General features: G+C 39.1%; 1 protein-coding gene across 2 annotated transcripts in view; it reads right to left on the reverse strand.

Annotated features, from left to right (window-relative positions):
• Positions 1 to 1505: 1505 nt before the first annotated feature.
• DAPK2 (death associated protein kinase 2) overlaps positions 1506 to 21941 on the reverse strand; it is a 40613-nt gene continuing 20177 nt past the window's right edge. Inside the window, exons 3-10 of one of the 2 annotated variants that reach the window (XM_082768961.1) lie at positions 17462 to 17683; positions 12752 to 12890; positions 9665 to 9794; positions 8606 to 8654; positions 7919 to 7945; positions 5676 to 5828; positions 4252 to 4297; positions 1506 to 3357 (exon numbers count right to left, since the gene is read on the reverse strand). In XM_082768961.1, the coding sequence (XP_082625087.1) occupies positions 2710 to 3357; positions 4252 to 4297; positions 5676 to 5828; positions 7919 to 7945; positions 8606 to 8654; positions 9665 to 9794; positions 12752 to 12890; positions 17462 to 17683 (1414 nt within the window). In that variant the 3' untranslated portion in view covers positions 1506 to 2709. The remainder of the gene's footprint in view (positions 3358 to 4251; positions 4298 to 5675; positions 5829 to 7918; positions 7946 to 8605; positions 8655 to 9664; positions 9795 to 12751; positions 12891 to 17461; positions 17684 to 21941) is intronic. The other variant, XM_082768960.1, reaches the window with a different exon arrangement.

The following is a 21941-nucleotide window of genomic DNA, read 5'->3' on the forward strand; positions in this document are numbered from 1 at the left end:
TAAGTTCCCCACCAAGCCTTCTCTTTTTGATACTGAACAACCCCACCTCTCTCAGCCTCTCCCCATTTATCAGATGCTCCAATCCCTTCATCACCTTAGCAGCACTTCATCAAACTCACTCCAGCATGTTTTGCTGAAAACATCACAATAAAATGGGAAAAGGTTAGCTGTAATTGAATATTAGTTAGCAGGATATATGGTACAGCATATCTGAAGAAAATTGAGACTATGTTCTTTAACCATACCCAAAATGAGAGCATGAGACACCGATATCCTGGCAGTATGAGGAAAGAATTACAGTATCTAATAATGGGGAAAAAGAAAAAAGAAAAAAGAAAAAAAAGAACATACACATCAAAATTCAGACACATGCTTAAAATTTTGGGATGCCAACCTGGAGTTAAAGAACAGATATTCTGCAGACCCTTACACAGCCCTTCTGAAAATGAAGTACTTTTGAACTCCAAATCCACATCAATATATCCACAAGACCAGACACTTGTATTCGACTGGGAATGACATAATAAAAGCTCAGTACCAGATCTGGTAAAAGTGGAAGAAAAAGGCTGGGAGACAACCCTTCAAAAATTATGGAGTGACAACCATTTCAGCTCATCTGGAATTTGCTTATGTAGGAGGTGGACAACTCAGAAATATTTATCTGAACTGGACTAGAATGCAACCAAGGCAGACAACCAAAGAAAGAGTACTAAAGGAGAATTAAAAACACATCAGTGAGGATTAAACATTTTTTCAAGCAAAGTAATAATGTTTATGAGACAACAAATGTCACTTATCTCCTCAGATGCTGTGGATACAGTTCTGATTTCTACAAATACTGAGTTGTGGGCTAGACATCCTTCGCATCTAGATGTACACACCATTTGCGCACTGTTGAACTAGGGCATATAAAGACTAAATATCATTTCCTCGTGCTGCAAGTGGCTAGCATGGTACAACAAAAACCTTAAGCAGAAATCAATTTGAAGTGGAAAAAATGTCACTGGCTAAATGTCAGCTGCGTAATCATCATGAAAAATTTCTGAGTGACCTTTTGGCAGTACAGCCATCAGCAAATCAAAACAGCCCACTTTACAACACTCCCAACTGTTAATAACTGCCTATCAGTTTCTAAGTAGCCTGCAAAGCAATGTCCCTGTCATTTTCTCAGTCATTAGAATACCTTTGCAAGCAGTATGTCAGTTACCTCCTTTGGCTGTGGGAACCCTAGCCTCAAGGACTGAATCACGGATATATTAACCTCAGCCAATCACACTTGGGAACAGAGTGGCCTCATTTCATGTTCTTTCTCATCATGCCAGGGCATTTGTTCATAAAGAAAATCTACATGAACAGAGGACATGAAATTACAGCTGAGGGAAGGTGGACTCTCTTTCTTGAGAGTCTTCTCTGAAGATATCAACTCTCACTGGGCTCTAGGTTATTTTTAAAGATTAAAACTCTTCCTTATTAAAAAAAAAAAAAAAAAAAAAAAAGACCTGAGTTTTGATGCAGGGATGCTTGGCTCCTACCTCTCTAATTCTTGTAGCTGTATAACAGTCACCTTGCAGCAAATTCATGCAGCTAAGTAAAGAGGCTGCAAACTAGCTGCAGAACCTAGCCTGCAAACCTTCCCAGTACGCAGAAGCCCAACATCTCTTTTTCAGTCACTAACTACATCATCAAGGAAAAATTGTGTCCTACATAAAGAACAATTTATTGTGTCCAAAAATGAGAGGTACATCTGTGAACATTATATTGCATAATCAAGTGACTTCTTTGAAATACAAGACAGCAGGGCAGGATTCAAGTTTGGGCCAACTTTTCTTTTACTTTCTAAAACTTAAGAAAAAACATCATAGCAAGAACACTAGTCTCAAATCAATTGTAGCTTTGTGACATCAGCATTACTGTAGAAAGCAAATCAGATGTCTATGCTTATTATCACTCACATTAATATTTGCACTGCAAAATTACATACATAGTAATTTGATCAGTTCATTAAATTCCAGCTCTGTCTTTCAAATGAATCTCTTTGGTATGGGACAGGAAACTTAACTGAATTTTAAACTGAAGAATAAATTGTTAGCTTATACCTTTTGATGGTAAAAGATCCCAACCTGAATAACAGGCCTAAAAAAAAATTTTAACCATTCTTCATCGGCAGACATTTCACAGCAAATTTCCACAGTACTAAATGTTAAATTACTACATCATTTACTTTGTGCTGGAGCACAGATTTAATTTGCAAATATTTCTCCCTTCTGTTCTGCCCACACCAGGTCTACATGACTGTTTCCTTCATCCAGCCAAAGATGCTACCACAAATTCTTTATTGGTTTCCAGGCACCTGGCCTTGAGTAAGTACAGGCTGAACTACTTGCTTTTCCACATTCGTTACTTGGTACACTTTAGGAACCATAAACTATAAGCAGTGCAAAAGGCCACAGGGTTAGATGTGGTCCGTACCGCAATGATAATCTACCTCCTGCAAGTTCAGACACCAAACATTGGAAAATAACTTCAACTCTACAAACTTTAGTACTGGGATTTATGGTTTTGCAGCTTGTGCAATACATCAGAATTTCTATTTCAGTTCTAGGTGATGTTTTTGTGTAGAGATTATGAACTGATTTGTTTGTTTTTTTTTTAAAAACTGCTGTACATAGACAGAGGCAGCAAAGCCCGCACCTAATCCAACCTACAACATTACTGATTTGATTCTGCTACATCAAGATTCAACCCTGCAAGGAATTCTTCACAGCAAGATCTGTTTAATAGGTCCATTAGTGATTCACTAATATCTTTGCTGAAAACAGAGTCAAAGTTTCCATTCACACAGGCTTCATTTCCATTTTCTGGTTGAAAACTACTCATTAAATCTTGTATCCACTTAAGATCTTCAGAAAGCTCTCGACTGAGAGATTCATATTGACTCTGCAGATCAGCGTATTTCCCAGTTATGCCTTTGAGACTAGCACCTACAGTCTTGATATCATCTTGTAGATGCCTCTTCAAGGATTCAATTTTACGATATTCATACTTCAGCTGAGAGAGCTTGTGCCTCACGCTTTCATTCTCTTCTTTATACCAAGCTTCTTTCTCATTATAAATGGAAACCAGAGCATCAATGTCCTCCTGCAAAGAATCATGGGATGCAGCCAAATTGCTGAAATTTCGTTCCATAAGTGAAATGTCTTCTACTACACGCGCAAAGCGCTCAAAGTTGATGTAGGTGTTGTTGGGAGGCATACTCGAATGGCATTTTATGGTGTACTCTCTCAGCCGTTTTGTCTTCAGCTGTGTGTTCTCAACCTTCTTTTCTTCGACTTTTGTTTCTTCCTTCAGCTGGTGAGTCTTCAGATAGAGGAAGCGGTATTACTGAACATTTACAAGGCAGTGCAATAATTCAAAGTCTACACAAAGGATGCAGCCTGAATTTTCACAATTCTGGAAGATTCTTTGCTCCCACAGATTTTTCTTCATGCATTTGATTAAAAGGAAAAAAAAGCTAGTGTGATGAGCATCGTGCAATCGTTCCAATGCAGTAAGTGTTAAGTACCAGGCCACAGTTCATTTTCTTGTTAATCTTTTTTTAAATCAGTCTCAGAAACATCCATATTTGTAAAAGGAAGAACAACAATCCTGAAAACACTCCACTTAATGCTTCACACAATGCAGAGCAAAAAATGGATTTCAAACATCATTAGTCATGCTGAGATTAGCCAAATGTATTTTCAATGAAAGATTTATCCACAAACAAGCAACTTTTATGATGAAAAAAATACATACAGACACGAATGTATGCAAATCAACACACATGGTGCAAGCAGTTATATTCTGGGGGAAATTATATTTTCACATCGGTTATGGTCAACTCTCAACTCAAGAAAGCACTAAACCCAATATGCAGTATATATCCATGCACATAGAGATGGACGGAGAAATGCAAAGCACAGTTTAACGCAGGACACTGTATGTGCAACAAACATCAAAGCTTTGTTTGTCTCCCTCTTTTTGAAAGCTATGGTAATAAAAGGTCATGATTAAGGTTTGCAGAAATCCTAAGATTGAGTCAGATCCAAACAGCTTCTTTTCCAGTGCATCTCTTTGAGATGCATACCACCTCTAATGGCTTAGAGGTCAGATTTCCATTTATCACATCAATAAGAGAGAGAACATTGTTTCTGCTTTGCTCACAGAAGAGAAAAAAAAAAAAAAAAAAAGATCTGTCTTTTTATTCAGTCTTACCGTTATCCATGGATGAGACAGAGCTTCCTGAATGGTAAGCCGTTTCCTAAAATAAATAAATAAATAAATAAATAAAAACAGATTTGAATAAGAAATACCATGCATACAAGGCCGTTGACCTTCTCCTGGGCTTTGTATAACCAACAAAGCATGCATCAAGATAATTCCAGGAGTAATAATCAAACTTCTGGGTTATGTTTTTCCACAAGGCATCTGGTTTGTGTGTAGATTGGTAAATGTTCTAAGTTTCAGTAAGGAGCTGTCCTCACTCCACATAATTTTAATTCCTACTTGTCCAAAATCTATCTGCACTTTTGTGTACCCTCCTATAAAAAGTGACAAAACATTACTTATATTCATCCTACATGCTTAGAGAATAAATTATACACCTTTAATATGACTATATCATGATACACATCATTAATTATATTGAAAGCATCCGGTAGAGCATAATATTACATCACTCCTGGAGCTGCCGTTTCCTGAAAATATCATTTCTAAGAGAAACACTTCAAACTTAATCAAACATGATCATTCATTCCTGCATCATGGCAGTTCAGTGAACAGCACCCTATCGCCACTGAGCATCAAAGGCAGAATCACAGCATTGCACAAGGACTGCCTCTGGACACGTGACTGATACCAATGTCCCTGACTTTCCCTTGCTTATAAAGAGGTTGCTAGACCTTTGCAAACCTCTCAGAACTTACCTACCCTAACATATACTAAAGCCTGAGGATTTGCAGAAGTCTCGACACAACAGCTTGTCCCTTTTTAATATTGTTCTTTTCTCCTTATGAAACTATTAAAAAGAACTGCAAGTGGCCTGACATCCCTCTGGGACAAACAGGCTTAAGGGAATGAGATGCTACTTCTATATGTAGCTTATTAAAAGAAATAAATGAACTGAAGTCTAGGGTTCCCAATAACTGGGAATAAAACTAGGAACAAAACTATCACACACACTCTAGGTGACTGTAGCAGATGCACAGAGACTTAAAGAACAATTCCTGCAGGAGCATGTGTAGTGATTCTTCTGTCCTTGAACCTCTGAGGATGTGCCATGGGATAATGTTATCTCCTTGCAAGTAGTTCATAATAGACTGAAATATTGGAGTGATGATTACCCAGAACTAAAGATCTTGCACACCATTTTCAGTCCTTTACCTACACATTGTTGTACCAGTTTGACCCGGGAGAGAATGTAGTCCAGAAATTAAAATTTAACCAAGGAGCTTTTGGTTCCTTTTGGTAGGGTTTCTAGCTGCAGTGTTTCACTATAGGCACAGCCACAGAACTTTTCCTGCTGTCTTGCTCTTCAATAGCAGGGTACACATTGCAGGGAAACCTTTGCAGATTACTCAGCAAGCTATTTCACCAAGTTTCTCTACAAGAGGGGTGAATGTTTCTGAATTTTCACTTACCGTGTATCTTTCACCAGGAGTTTCTGAATAAAATCTTTTGCCAGGTCACTGGTATTGCTGAAAAATTCTTCATCAAATTCGTAATTCACAGCTGTGATGTTAGCAAGTGTTTCTTGCTTAGTTTCTCCAAGGAAAGGCGATGCACCGCTAAGCCTGGATAAGCCAGAAAGAAGAACCAATCAGAAAAATAAACAGCAGAGGTCCTCTAATTCAATGACAGTGGCTATGTAATGTACACTTGGGACATTTGTGCATCTCTGTGTTGTAGCAGCCATGCCACTTGGGAAATGACAGGTCCAGCTTTGGTTTGCTCCATCTGTGGTTCTGAGTCATCCTGAAATTCTCTAGAACAGCACTGTGTGCTCTGACAGAAATGCAGAGATTCTCCCATTCTGAGTCTCATTTAAGTCACTGCTAGTTAAGTAGAAAAAGCTTCAGCTAAGGAGAGCCACTGTCCCTGTGAACCCCACAAACACTACACCAGGCAGAAACTTCCATCAAGTCAAGCAGATGAAGTTGTATTTATATTGATTTTTTTTTTTTTTTTCAGGCAGGAAAAACCCTGCTTGCAATTTTCTGCCTGCGAAGCCACTGACAAGTTCCCTGCACAGGAGGTTCAGCCAGATGTTTCTCAGCTGGAACCACAATACAACGTGTGACCAGAAATCAGGTGCGTGGCCTTGTCTGGAGGCCAACTCCACAGGACAGGTGTGGGCACACTGCTCATTAAAAGGAATCCACAAGGGGACTTAGGTTGCAATAGAATCCAACCATTTCTGAACAATGCAAGACTTCATTGTTGGCACTCTTTTCCAACTGCATGGATATAAGAGACAACATTATAATAAAATGGAATTCAGCAGTCTTTATCTAGACAGAAAATACTTTCATCTTGATTTGCTTATTTTGCCTCTCTCTCTCTCTCTCTCAACTGTGACTGATGACTTTTGTCTTTGATAACTATTTACCTTCGCTCCATAAAACTCGAGTGTCAGAGTGATCATTTATGTTCCATGCTTCTCTGACAATTTTTTCCTCTTTAGGACTTAGTTTTGAGGTCTGTAAAATGGAAGGATTCTCAAATCCTAACACCTAGTGACTTTTGACATATCCTGACTCAGTGCCTGTGAACACCTAACAGCAGACCTCAGTGATAAAGGCTTTGCATTTATAACTCAGTTAATCACTCCACCAGTTACTGAACTGAGGTCTTGCGTGCATTTTGACCTCTACCCCTGATGATGGCATCCATTTGATTGCTGCCATATTTTCTAAAGTACACAGTATCATTAAACACACTCCCATTTATTCAGAATTCTTCAGAACAAAAAGCTTTGACATGAACAGGTAACACTATATAAAGGCATACTAATTCCTGTTATCTGGCGTAACACAGAAGTTGACTCCTCCTGTCACAAAAAAGCATGTTCTTTTTTTCTGATCTTTTGTAGGGAGGTCATTTTCAAACTTAATTACTATGGCAATCATAACTAGCCAACTGGATAAAACTGATTGACTACTGGACACAGCACAGACCTATTCACTTCAGTATTCTCCCTCCAGAACTCTTAATGCAATGGAAAAAAACTCTTGAGTGCTTCTAGGCACCTGTGCATCCCTGTAACCATACAGTAAGTATTCCAACCTGCTTTTCTTCAACTCCAAAGTTTTCTCCTCATCATTCATGAAGACCCATAAAAAGCAGTTAATCACGTTCCATGTCCTGTCAAGTACACGTGTCACTGAAAACAGAACGCTGATAAAAAGCAAGGGTCTGGAACAATTTAAAACCTTTTAATCTAAGCTTTGGCTTAACCAGTACCCCTATCTATTCAAACTTGCCTGTTTTCACCAGAAATAACTCAGCTTGCAAATGCTGCTATTACATTTTCTATTTCTGTTCTTTCTGCACACTAGTAATTCAACCATTCTATGGCCAAACTATATGCTTTTCCGTCTTCTGCATCATATTGTGCTAATGAGACCTCATAAGAAGCTGAAATGCCTCGCAATGCCAGAGACATTTGTTCTTCATCTGCTCATAATGACCTTCTTAATTTCTTTTACCTTTTTTTTAATTTTATTTTAAATTTGAAAAGGCTTCAGGATAACATTTCCCTTTAGACTGTCCATCCTGCATGTGCAGCTCCTTTCTTGCTTGACTGAAGGAAAAAGCTATTTCATACTAGTGCACTAGTGCTTTAGAAACACATTTACAGGAATCAATCTGTTGTTGTACTTACAGTATGTAGGTGATGACTCCTATGCTCCTGTAATACAAAGGAGATTAATTGCAGGGTTTCTATATGATCTGCATCTTTTTCAGTGTACACAATACTGAGATGTCAATAGTTGCTGCTATGCAGGCAGAAAAGCCATCATTGTCTTAGATAACTGCTACTATCTTTCTTAAAAAAAAAAAAGAACAATGTAAAATTCACATTTTCACTGAAACATCAATATTAACATTGATTATATTTATTAAATTAATGTTTTACTGTAGTAGAATTTACTACAGTACACACCAGAACTAAAAAGAAACAGAAGCAAGGATGTTTTGTTCAGGGTGATTTCTTTTGGCTGCCTTCTCAGCAGATCAGATTAGTACACAGGTCTCCTCTGCATGCAGTGCTCTTATAAATAAAGCTGTCACAGGCATTGCAAGAACATGTTTTCTTTTAAGATTGCTCCATTGCAGTGGACAGTGTCAACCTTTTAACCCTCTAACTGCCATTATTAAAATTTTCCAATGCAATTTTGCAGAAGTTAAATGCTCATCATTTTTATTAAAAAGAATCCATAGAAATTGAAAGACAGAACAATGAACTAGTAACTACATTTTGTTCTGTTTGCAGTAGAATGGATTCTCTTCAGAACAAATTGGGAAAAATTACTAGTAGAGCAACCTGGAAAAGAAGTTAAGAACTTACCACATATCTGCAGCTAGTCCCAGTGGCTCATAATTTACTATTTCTGGAGCTGTAACAGATATTTAAAACAAGAATGTGGGTGCGAAGGGAAAGTGAGAGCAAAAATGAAAGGTAGTTATAGGATACACTGTTTATACTTCAACAGTTCTGATAGGAATTCAAGTTCACAAGTGTCCAGGAGAGATCATACTGAGTAACCTGAAGTATAAGGCAACTCAGTAAGGGTCAGGCAGATACCATATGCAAGTTATAGTGTAAATCATGCCTTCAATAGCAAATTATTTGAGCTTTGTTTTGTTTTCAGAACGACATTTAACTGGTGTCATTTAAGCTAGCTTCTCATAGGTAATCAGAACTAGCTCTTGTGGAAGAGATTAAAATTACAGGCTAGGCTACATTGCTAGCCATGTGAAAACCTGTTATCATTATAAAAATATTTCCTTATTGGAAATCATCCCCATGTAAGACTGCGTGCAAGAGAAAAGGCAAGGTACTGAGATGAAAACAGGTGTCTGTAACAGCACTGAAATGATCTCAGGTCAAGCAACAGTTGTGGTTAACTGGAATATGAATTACAGGTCTCTCCCCTCCCCACCACAACTTGCAGAACCTCCAAATGAAACCAAAAGAAAGGAGAGAGACAAATTAGAATTATGATCAGCAAGCTACACAAAAAAAATCAGGTGGGAAAATATAAGGGAAGTAATTTTATCTAGTAAGAAATCATAAAGAAATCTGTGGAATTGTGTATCTAACAGAGATAGCTTACTTGCCCCAGGCAACAAGTAGAAAATGATAATTTGTATTGCAGTGTTTCACAACCTCAATCCTGAATTTGTGTCTCTAAATTTTATTTGGCAACATCCTACTCTCACAGGGGTAGCACATCTAATGAAAGCACCATTTGCCTATTCTAGAAAAATAAAGTAAATCTCCAGATTTAGGTCACCTTGATACAAACAAAATGAAAACTACTTCTACTCCTTGTTTCTTAACTTCAAAATGATGTCACAACTTACTCAGGACTTGCAATTCAAGACAAAGCAACTGGTCACTCACCTACAAATTCTGGAGTTCCAAAAATGTTTTTAAACTCAACTCCATCTTCTATTTTGTGAGCCAGGCCAAAGTCAATGAGTTTGATGTGTGGAATAGGGATATTTTTGTCTAGAAGCATAATGTTTTCAGGCTAAAAATAACAAAAGATAGATGTTTGTTATTATATCCTCTTGGGAAAGTAGCAGATCTATACTTAAGAGTTATCAAATGTTTTTTTCCTTCACATACACAGCACCATAGAACAAGAAATGCATACCTGTGCCTACCAATATACAATTCACTCTTTTGATAAAGAGATGACAACTTGTGAAATTTGACATCAACAAATGGACCAGAACTTCACAATAGTGAAACAAAACTGATAAAAGTAATACCTTCCTCCTTTTACAGTCTGTATTCTCATCTCAGACAAAATCTTCCTTACTCTCACCTTCCCACTAGTACTTCCAAGCTTTTCTTAATGCTGGCTGTTGCCAGGATGTAAACAACATATCCTTGTTTTCACAGTGGGACAGAAGTTTTTCCACACTACTGTATTTAGTTCACTCATCTGATAAAACATGTCACTAGATTATTATCCCAGCAGCACAGTGATACAATGTGAACTGGGAGCGTGGTATGTTTTGTCCCCTCTTAGATTATAAAATATATCTTGGCCTACAAGGCCCCCTTGGAAGATGCCATACCCTGACCCCATGGATTTACCTCAGTTACAACCACCAGTGCAGATGTAACAGTTAGCAGGTAGCCAAAACTGTGCAACTACCCAAAGTGGGGACAGAGCACTCTTGCTTGATCCTGAAGGAGAGCTGCACAACTAAGAAATTTGGCTGGCAGCATTTAGGCAGAATTGTTACAGGAATTTACACTGAGAAACTTCAGTACTTCTGTCCAGCTACTCCTACTGAACCAGAATCCACTGGATAATGCCTTTGCAAGTGGCTTTTAAGAGATTCTAGACACACCTAAACCTACATAGGGAAGGAAAATACTATTTCCTGTGGCACTAAGTTCATACCTGCAACAAGAAGACCCAGAAAGATTCAGGATTTGCTATATGAATAGTTCTGAAAGTGGCAAGCGTTGGGATTAGAGGTCCTAGTTCATGTATAACAGCAAGCCATTAAAAAAACATGTAGCATTTCTTACAGGTTTGTAGGGCAAAGCCCTGAACCAAAGCTAGAACAACTTTGAAATTAGAGCTAGCTTTTTCTAAAATATAGATTTGAATTCCTTACTCTTCCCAAGATGCAATGGATATTTCTTTTTTTTTTTTTCCCAACTAAATTTCTCAGCCTTAGTTACTCCCTGCCACCCCTTGAATCACAGGTTTCAGAACTAACTGTGGTTTCAATTTGTCTGATGACAAGCTTCAATGCATTAATTTTTCATAACTTAATCATAAGCTCAAGAGCGACAGTGAGACAATTTGATTCACTGCTGACAGATGCCTGGCCTTTTCAAAACAGATCCTAACATCTCCTGGTAACGCACACATTCATTCAGAACTGCACTGGGAAAGAAAGCATATGAATAATTTAATATCATAGCCATTGGACCAAGCATAGTTAAAAGCCTATTTTAGCCTCTGGCTAACAAGTCCAGTATTCTTCCAAGGATCTAGGGCATGTGTGCTCACTGCTGGTACAAGATATAAGCTTGTCTGGAGCACAAAGAACAGACTGAAATGGCAAAAAGTCACAGTCACTACCTCTTGGACCGTTTTATTCCTTAGGTAGTGTTAAGATTCTGCAGCTCCACTGCAATCAATGGAGCCCTGTCAAGTGATGAGGTAAATATGCATTATCTTCTATCTAATCAGATCACTGCCTTAAAATATGGGTCTCATTAGCATTATTATTAGTAGCATTAATGCTAGTGAATCTCCAATAACAGTCCTATAAAACCCAGGAGAGTTATTCTGTGAATATGTTTTATTAGGTCATTTGATGTTTTCTGTCAGTGAAATGATTCTCTACTTATCCTCCCTCATTTCTATTTTGCATTTCTCGTAACATCCATATCAACCACCTGATACCACTGGTATTAAATATCAAATTAGTTGCTAGAGATCCGTATAGAAAAAATCGTACCTATATTCACAAAATAATTTCATATCACTAGGTCAATAATTTCATACCACTAGGTATTATGCTGTTTCCTAATACAATGTGAAAACCTTCAGTCTTTGGCTTCTGGATTCACATAGCAATTCCAAAATGAAGTGTACATCCCTTTATAGCTTCATACATCTCACATGCTTTTGTGCATGCCTCCTGAAGTGAAGATTTCAATGGTAGTTTTTGCTAACTAGTCTGTTAGGCTAGATGTAATTTTCAGCATTCACAAAGACTGCATAAATGCCATGAACACTGACTCAGGTAATCAAGAACTTTAAGACAGAGACAGCGTTAGGCATACATTTAGCACAAGCAATCAGCATATGTGTCTTGAGATTCTAGGAGGAGTCTGTCTATAGCACACACATCAGTGCAGTAATTAGCACTACCCTAACCTGGATTTAAAGTTAGCACAAAGAACATGTAACGAAGCAGTAAAGTTTCCTTCATTTTCCTGAAGGACTCTTAAAAGAGTTCCCTTTATTTCCTGTTTTCATTCTATCTTCTATGGAGGAAGCGTATTTTGACTGCACTTCTGGAAGCAGCAATGTTTGAGGAGCCAGTTCTATAGCTGTGGGTCTGCAACTAAGAAAGCACTTTATTCTATAGTCAAGTGTTTAATCCCCAAGGATGACAGACTTCTACCTTCAGATAAGCATGCCCACCTAGGCAGGGCACAACCAAAAGGAGAGAGTCTCTTCTTTATTGATTAGGCTATGCATGTCACCTGACACAGCAGGTAGAGGGCTCTGTGTGGTGTACTTTGAAGGCCCTAAGCGGTTAAGAAAGCAAGAAGTCTCTCTGTTAACCAGACTGCACCGAATGACTCATACTCCTCACGTTATTCTAAACATAGTGGGCATGTTATTTTAGGCATGTTACCAGATACAGATATGCATCAAATTGTACAAATTGCAGTCAGTCATTAAAAACAGCAGGAATGTTAACTCTAAATCAGCATCTTTACCTTTAAATCAAAGTGAGCTATTTTCTTAGAGTGAAGGTAGTTCACACCATCCAAAATCTGCTTGATGAATCTGGTTGCTTCCTCTTCACTCAAAGATTCCTTCTGTGCTAGGAAGTCAAAAAGTTCTCCACCAGACACACTACAAAATGCACGAGAAAACTTCCTGTTATCTACTGCATTGTAGGACATGAGTACAAATACAGAAAACTAAATTAAAAAAAACCTCTATGTAGTTAGAAAAAGGCCACCCTTACAGACAATCTAGAGCTTTGTGTTGTGGTCCCAGACATGACAAAACCTCCTTTTGGCTCCAGCTTCCTCCCCTCTAAATTAAGGATTATCTTTCTCAAATTCATAGATGCTGCAAGGTTTGATTCATCGAGCATCCTGAAGGACCAAAAGGGGTGCAACGTCTGATAAATCTACAGACATACACACACTTCAGTACACGGGCTTTGCTGTTAATGACTTCAACTGCCTTTTTTCAACGTTATCACTCAGGACAAGACAGGAAATAGAGTTGTAATAGTTAACAACTGTTAAAGAATTGCTTCTCTTATCAGTTGCCATCAGTAACACAAAGCAATGAGATCTGCCAGCAGATCTTTCCAGAACAGCCAATACAGATTCTGGCCTGACAGATACAACTGACAGGAGAGCATTTATTTTGTGCTGATTTTTTTTAAAAAACAAACTAGATTTCAGCCACTTGGAAGGTACCTAAAATTTGTTTTCTCAAATCAAGGAAGTGCTAGAAGTTACTATGAATTTTCACACCAAAAATGAAATATATTCCATATGTATTTAGTACATAAGACTTCTGTTTTCATTTTTATGTCCTGTATTGAGAGTTCCAGTGCTGTTTTTCCATATATAATGAAATAGTGTTATCTAGATACTGAATTGGGCATTGTTTGCAGTTGTTATTCATAATTACACTCACATTTATTGTTTCCAGCTCACACTGTTATTGATACTACACATTTTATTCTCATTCCATTTTACTGTTCGAGACATACACAAAATGGTTTAACTGGGTTTAACAAATTGGTTCAATAGGCTGAGATGTCCCACCTACCTGTGCTCACCATTCAGAATCCAAGCACAAGACTTGAGTGATCCAACAGTCAATTTGGAACACAAGCTTTTGGCCCTGTTGTCTGATAAATATCAGTAAAAAAAAAGCAGGGAGGTTGAAATGGTCTGAGTTAACTAAGTGCTGTGACTTCCAGTCAAGTTAGATTACATTGCCTGTGTACTGCAGAGGACTTTTAGGCAATTTCCTCTGACCCCGGGGTCTTTACAACACTGGTGGTGACAAGCTGACTTTGCCTCTTTCAGAGCAACTGTTGTGAACAGCTCCAGAACTGCAGAGAGGTCAACTGCAAACAAGAACCCTGTGTCAAATTCCACAGAAATGGGCTCACTTCTTAGTTTCCATGTTGCTGTGGGTGTTGTTACAAGGCAGAGATTTACACAGCACCTGATTAATTGCATATCGATTAATGGATATTTTTTCACAGTTCCTATGTTGCCAGAAACTTTCTATGCAACACGAGGCAGGAGACTTCACATGCCATTAAAGAAATCCGTAAGTGAAATCTGCTAATCTCTCAGTGAAATCTGTGTACAAAGAGCAGGCAAATCCCATTTCCTTGATGATTGCTATTCAAACTACACTTCAGCAATCACCTCCGGCAGGCGCTCTGGCCCTGTCACCAGGAAGCAAGCTGCACTGGGATACTTTCTTGTACTCTTCTGGAATGTAACCGTGCAGGCACACTACTCCCTCTGTCTCTTTCTGTGAAGGCTCCTTGGTGACAGTTCCTCATGGCAGACTCTTTAATCAGGACTATAAGAAAGAAGGCAAAGCAGCCTCACAGCAGGGTCCATGAGACAAAGAGCAGCAAGGTCATAAAAAAGCATACCCCAAACAACGTGCACATGGAAGGGCAAACTGTGGACCCGCCAAGGTGTGTGTAACAACAGTGAATTTGGCAATGCTCTTCTGCTCCACAATATGAGAAACAGTAACTGTAGAATCAGCCCCCATATAAAGGGAAGATACTCTTGTCTGTGCCAGCACAGTCTGAATTGGGAGAGAAGTCAAGCCAAAGCCTGATTTAAACACCTGGGCAGCTTCTTCAATTAAGCAGGAATACTGGGAACATTCTTTTGAAGATAAAGTCCATGGTAGCTTGTCATAAGATTACTTGGCCAGGTGCTGAAACGTTTCTTTTGATAAATTGCTGGGAGTATAAGTATCAGTGTGACAGGAGTAGAAATCATCTGCTTATGGATAGAATTTAGTTGTCTTTATCAGCAGTTATCATCCTCAATTTGTGTAGAGCAGATGGATGCAGTGGCCTTGATCAGGTCTAAGCTCCATTGCATGCAGCCCTCCAAAAGTGCAATAAGCTACAGCTTAACAATAAGACACACAAAACATGTCAATACGTGTGAGGACAAGAAAAAGTAGAAATTCACGAAATGGGAGGTTGTTTCAACACAAAGTAGCTGCAAAGTAGCTTTCAGAAAAAAAAAAAAAGATCCTTTTCTGTCTTCTAAAGTAGAGACTTCCAGTTACAGATCAACATTTAGCCATAGACATATACTTAAAAATTAGCATATGTTCATCATCACTCATATGCCATCTGCCAGCAGTCACATTAATCTCCAGGAACGCTCCACAGCTTAAATGCTGACTCCCCTGGAAAGCTACTGGTTACTTCATCTCACTCAGGGATCAAAACTTCATTGTTCGGATTCCATGCACAAGGTCAGGGCAGTGCCCTAGGGAACAAACGATCTACATAACTTCAGCTACGGTGTCTTTGTATTTCCTTCCTCACACACACAGAAAAACTGCACCATTTACTAAATATCTTAACATCGCAGTAAGTAGACCACCTCAGAGTATCTCCTCCCCGTCCACAGCTTTATTTCAGGGCCATGAACTGACGGGTAAAGGCTATGTCCCCTTCTTTACAGCTCCTCTAAAACTCAGGGCTTTGTAAACTAGGTGATACTGGCTGCACAAAGAGGAGGACGTAGATCAGAAGGGCTTAAACTGGTGTTTTTCTTCTTTCACTACATGGCAATTTTCCTCCCCATAAGCCACGATCTTACACCGTGACCAACAAAGCTCCTTCTTTGAAGAGCTACTTCCATTCCTGTCTCTGATGAGTACAAGTACGCAATTCTGACCTCTGGTTTGCATGTATTCAGGTATTCAGGTTTCTCCTGGCTCTCAGTTACCAGGTGATTCAGAAAGCCAAGCCACAACAACACAGAAATATATTTGCACATGCAGTAAAATAATTTACTTCCCTTTCAACAGCACACACTATGAACTGTACAGAAAATGCTTTGGACATAGCTCTGGATGACTACCTGTGCACACTCACTTCTACTACAGTCCTGATCCTCTACAATGAAACATCCAGAATGGCAACAAGTCAAGTTCCAAATTTCATCCAAATTCATTTCAAAATTCTAAGTTTGGGTATAAGGAGACCCAATCACTTGGTGCCTCCTCCTTTCTAATTTCTTTAAATAATGAAATAATTTTTATCATGGCTAGTTTTTACTCAACAATTGACTGAGAAAGAGATTGACAAATTTGATACTGTTTCAGACTTCAATAATTATCATTTCTCTACATTGTGAACACCTATTAGTCAGGTTTTCTCACTTCTTTACCGTCGGTGACATTAAATATAGGCAAAAGAACCAAAGGTGACTCCCTGAAATGCAAACTCACATTCCAACTAAGCAAAGGTTCCTTAGCCAAGACTTTAAGATGATTCCTAACCTCACTTCCAGCTTCTCTGGGATGTTCGTTTATTCTTCCAGGAAGGGTCATGCACAGGTTATGCAGAACAAGCCTGTGTTCCCTCAGCCCAGACAGAGAAGCTGCTGGTTTTAAATCTCTCCTTAAATAGCACAAACCGGTCTATGTTATTTAGCCAAATATGTATAATAATCATCCTAAACCAGCAGTCTGGCAACCCAATGGGTCACAAAGTAGGGATGAGGTAGAGCAGTGCACAGATGCCCTGGTTGGAAGGTTCACTTGTCAGTGGATCCTCAATGACAAGGGTTTTCCCACATCGCATGGCAAAACTTGACAGAAGAACAGTTCTCCTTCATTCCCACCCTGCTGCTATTTGTGCTTAGCAGTCGAAGTTTGGGAATTCAAAAAACTTTTCCATGCTCACCTTCTCCCCTCCCACCCCCTTTCCCTACAGGTACTGTAAGTGAGGAAAATATGGATGTAGTGAGAACGACTGAAAATGTTGCAAAGGGCTTGATAGCTTCACATGCACTGCAAGGGAAGAAAGCAGGAAGAAAAATGAGATGAGTGTCAGTAGCCATTTGTTGTTCCTCCAAGGTCCACATCAGAGCAGCACTGGGCAGACATGAGGTAATCCCTCTGCTAGCAAACTGTTTTTAAATGAACAACAGTCCTTGGCTCAGGAACAATGGCCTCAGCTGATTTAAGGTACACCTGTATCCCCAGGACACACGGGTGGACCAGGGCGCCTGTTTACCAGCAACCTCATTCAGTTCTTCTGCCAAGATCTGTGCGGCCTGAGAACACAACAGCTCCATTTCAGCAGTGCCTCTGTGCTCTGGCAGCCTCTACAGCCCTTTCCTGTTCCTATTTACCTCATCCTGCCCCAGAGGATAGGAAGTCCCCTTACTCACAGCTCAAGGATGAGGACCACATCCGTCTTGTTCTCATAGATGTCGTGCAACTTGATGATGTTGGCATGTAGGGTCTGCTGCAGGATAGTCACCTCCCGTTCAATTTCCTCACGCCTCACTCCGCGACGGCTGGCCCGACTCTGACGCTTTTTAATGAACTTTGCAGCATATTCCAAACCTGTGCTCCTTTCTCTACATTTCTTCACAATTGCAAACTGGCCACTGAAAGAACAAGACGATGATAAAAACTCTGGTAAACCTTTCATATAATCCTCTGGTAGTATCTCACAGCTTTCTGAAAAAGCCATTCACATACAAAGCTTGATCCTACAAGCTCTCCTGAGCAACACTGTTAAAGTCATACAGACTTGTTCTCCGTACAATACTGGGGACTGTCAGAGCTCCACATTAAAGTCGCTAGGAGCATAACAAGGTGGTTAGCCTCCTGCTGTGTCCAAAAGGTACAAAACACAAGCAGTGTCTGACTACAGGAGGGTAGAAGTGTCAATCTCTAAAAAGCAGTTCACGTTTAAATGAATAAGAACTAGCTCAAAAGGTTCAAATTATCAGTCCTTCACTGGATGATGCTTAAGGCAGCTAAGTTTGTGACACAGCACTGGATGCTTTGAGAGGACATGCATGCGCTGAGGAGTTTCCCTTCAGAATAATCTCTCAGAAACAAACTCAAAGGACTGATGACCCTTCAGAAATGCAGAATTGGCCTCCAGTAACCAGTTTTCAAAGAAAATAATGGTTTATTCACATTTCTGCACTTTGTTGATAATTTGGCTGTAAATGTAACTGGAATAACCACCGGTTTCTCACTGCACATCAAGGACAGAGAATTCCTCATTGTATTAAATGGCATTAAAGTTTAAAAGACATGTGGCTGCTATTTGCTAATAACATTTTCCTGACTGTGGCTCCTGAAGTAAGACATTTCATTCCAATTGTAATATTTCCCTCTTATCTTTTAAGAGGGAAACACTTCGAGGTCAGATGACTGACTCAGACAATAGTAACCCTTCAGGTTGCAGCCTTAGGTCAGTGATGTGAATTTCTCAAGATGAGACAGTTGTTATTGGCTCTTCAGTAGTAAAGTAGGGGACCCTACTTTGTTCTCATTTGTGTGAACTCTTCTCCCTTCATCATACCCTTGAGAGGCACTTTTTGAACTCAGAAGCACCATCTCCACAAAACTGATGCTCCCTCCTTCTCATTTGTCTTTCTGAAAAGTAACTGTAATCAAGCTGTGATAAATCTAACCAAAATTAAGAAAGAAAGGTGGTGTGTAGCTAAAGAAGGATTTAAACAATATAAATTCTGTGTAAGGCAAGAATATGGCATGAAACTGTGATTATTCAGAGGATCCTTTTGCCCATCCCATTTGGAATCAATAACTTCTTCCAGACAAGGACAACTGTGTTATATCTTAGGAACATTTAATCACACAAAGGTCATCACAAACATACAAACAAGGAAATAAAATCACAAGCCATCACTCTGAGTTTGCATTTAATCTACCCAGGAGATGTAAGAGAGCCACTTCTACCTCACTTCACAAAAATTAATTTTAAATAAAATTAATTTTAATAAAGTAATAAGTATTTTAATAAGTATTTTTAATACATAATTTTAATAATTTTTAATAAATTACTCATTTTTAAACAGTTACATGCTTTTGACAAGTCTTCTTGGACCTAATGGTACTTCAGGATTGTCCATTACTCTACCTTTTCACAACCAACAAGTTACTGGTGTAGATCTGGACATAATAAGGTGTAAAGTAAAAAAACAAAAAGGTGAGGTTGAATTTGAGCTGGTGGGAAACAAGGACCTAGTGCAGAAGTGTAGTGCACAGTAAAACTGCCATGGAAAATTACTCTAACAGCAGCATTTGGAGATTGTGTTTGATGAGCTTGATGGCAAACTGCTGCTGACAGGACAAATCTTGTAGGAATCTCTCTGCACCTCAACCTACGAGAGTTTGAATGGAAGGAAAGGTTGATGATATTTTTTTGTTAGGACACTAATCCTAGCTAAAAATCCATGCTTTGCCCTTTTCACAATAATTAGAATGAAAAGCAAGGAAGCTTCAAGTCTACCATGTGCACCCTATATCCCACCAATTAATATTTGATACATTCATACTTTAGCTAAAAACATGCAAAAATATTTCATCTTTTTTTTCCACTGTGTTGCAGAAGGAACTTTCAAACTCTAGGAAGAAGTAGAACTCTTCTTTTGTGTTGCTCTGGTAAGCCACAGTCAACTAATACATCGGTCAAATCATTACCCTTGGCTGGAATGTATAAACCGTAACACATATGCAAGGCCCTGCCACCAAAAGAGCCATCTTACCTAAGCTGTTGTTCATAAGAAGTCTGCTAATGGCCAATTACTTCTCAAACAGAAGAAAAAAAAAAACACCAGACACTATGCTTGAAAAAACACCCAGTCTCTCCTGCCACAATGCACTGTATCTCTGAGACCTCACTCTGCAAGACTTGGCAGCTCTGCAGTCCCACAACGTATGTTTAGTATCAGATGTTTCCGTAGTCAGGGCATTATAGCCAGGGTTGTAAGGACAAGATTTATCTTACAGATAACCTTTACCTACTGTGATTTCATCAGCCAGGATCCCTTTATAACAATCAAACACAATCCTTAAGTGCAGCCCCCCATGGCTACACTACAGAAGCACTGAGCTGTTATTGCTTTCAATATTATTATATCCTTCACTGGCTGGTGAGCAAGAGATGCAACTACAGCTGGAACTTAAAGTATGAAACGTACACAGCAGTAATAGTCAGAACCTTATAATTATGCAATGCACTTGGTACTTCACTAACACAGGTAGAGTCTGTCTTTAACCTACAAAGGCAAAGAAATCAAAGATTAAGGCTGTCACTTGGCCCTTGCTTGCTCTCAAAAGCTAACAGTCCACAGCAGAAGCAGCCTCTTATTTCAGAGGGTTCAAACAATGTCAGACAGCCTGAAGTACTGCTTTTTGGTTTTCATTTTCAGACAGAGCCTAGGAACTTCTCAGGTGAGGCAGGAACAGTCAGGCCAAGTGGGACAATTGTAGTTATCCCTTTAGGATTCAATCACAGATGGAATCAGGAGTGCAGGCACTTATTAAATCCATTAATTAATACATATTTCTGCTTCCTGATTTTATCATTACATGAAAACTCTAGAGAACTTCAGAGAATGAAATTGCTGTTACAAAATCAGCAAATTTGCCTTAAACATGCTAAAAGAGTTGGATCTGTAATGCTAAGAGCTATTTATGTAAAACATTATAGGCTTCATGTTTGTTGTTTGTTGTTTTTTTGTTTTGTTTTGTTTTTTGGTGTTTTGTTGGTTTTTTTTTTTTTTTTGAATTATTATGGGGGCTTGGGGAAAGGGCTTGTTTGATTGTTTAGCAAAACTCATGTCCTATTTGGGCCAGATTTTCTGAAGAGACATGGTACTGTCATGTCTTTGAAGAGACATGGTCACTGTATTGGCTTCCTTGACTTCACTCTGAGGACGAGTTTTGCCAGCAAAATTTAGTGAAAAATTATTTCTTTATAACTATTGATTATGGGAGTGAACGGAGTCACGCTTAGAAAGCCCGATGATACTGTAGGTTTTGTACATTTTAGTTTACTTAAAAGCTTACAAAGGTAACAGACACAGCACAGGAATTCCCATTTTCTCCGTAGACAGTTATAGCCTGGGGCAATTGTTCATCACATTACCCATTCGTTTGTAATCTATTTCCCCACTGCATGTCTACCCACAGTCACACATCTACCTGTTCCTTTCATAGGCTTCATGCCATTGCCTTTATCCCTTAAAAACAGGCTTTTGTGGACAGCCTTTACTGAGACATTTCATGACCAAACAGGTAATGTTGCAAGCCAAAAGGAAAAAGACAGAAAAATGCATCATTTCTTAGCCTAAGAGATTTAAGACTATTATGATGCAATTAGCCATGATACTGTCCATAGCCAAGCGTACCCCACTCCTTATTTGCTGCTTATTAAAGCATCACAGGAGAATGTGATTTCTAGACCACCTTAGAGCCAGCCACCACAAAGTAACAGCTGATGGATCCTTCAGCACAAGTAGCCTGATGCTCTCCCAGGCACTGATGCACTGAAGACCTCTAAGAGAAAAGCTAAAGGCTGGAGAAGGGACAAGGAGGGGGAAAGGTCTTTGAACAGATGTGAGAGGGGTGGCATATTGCTGTGCTTTTCTATCACACGTGTATTAAAATGAGTAGTTTCTGCAGATACCCATACAGCTATGAAGAAGAGGGGGTCTCACTGGTGTTTAACAATCAGTCAGCCATGTTCCAGGTTAGTATTAACAACAGAGCTCTTAAAATCAAGGACCAAAGACTACAGCGTTTCTGTGCCTCATAATGCATTTGCACTCAGTGGGTAAGAATCAGTGTCAACTTCCCAAACCTTGCAATCCAGATAAGGCA

Source organism: Aythya marila (genome assembly GCF_965140915.1).
Source record: "Aythya marila genome assembly, chromosome: 11".
NCBI classification, from domain to species: Eukaryota; Metazoa; Chordata; class Aves; order Anseriformes; family Anatidae; genus Aythya; species Aythya marila.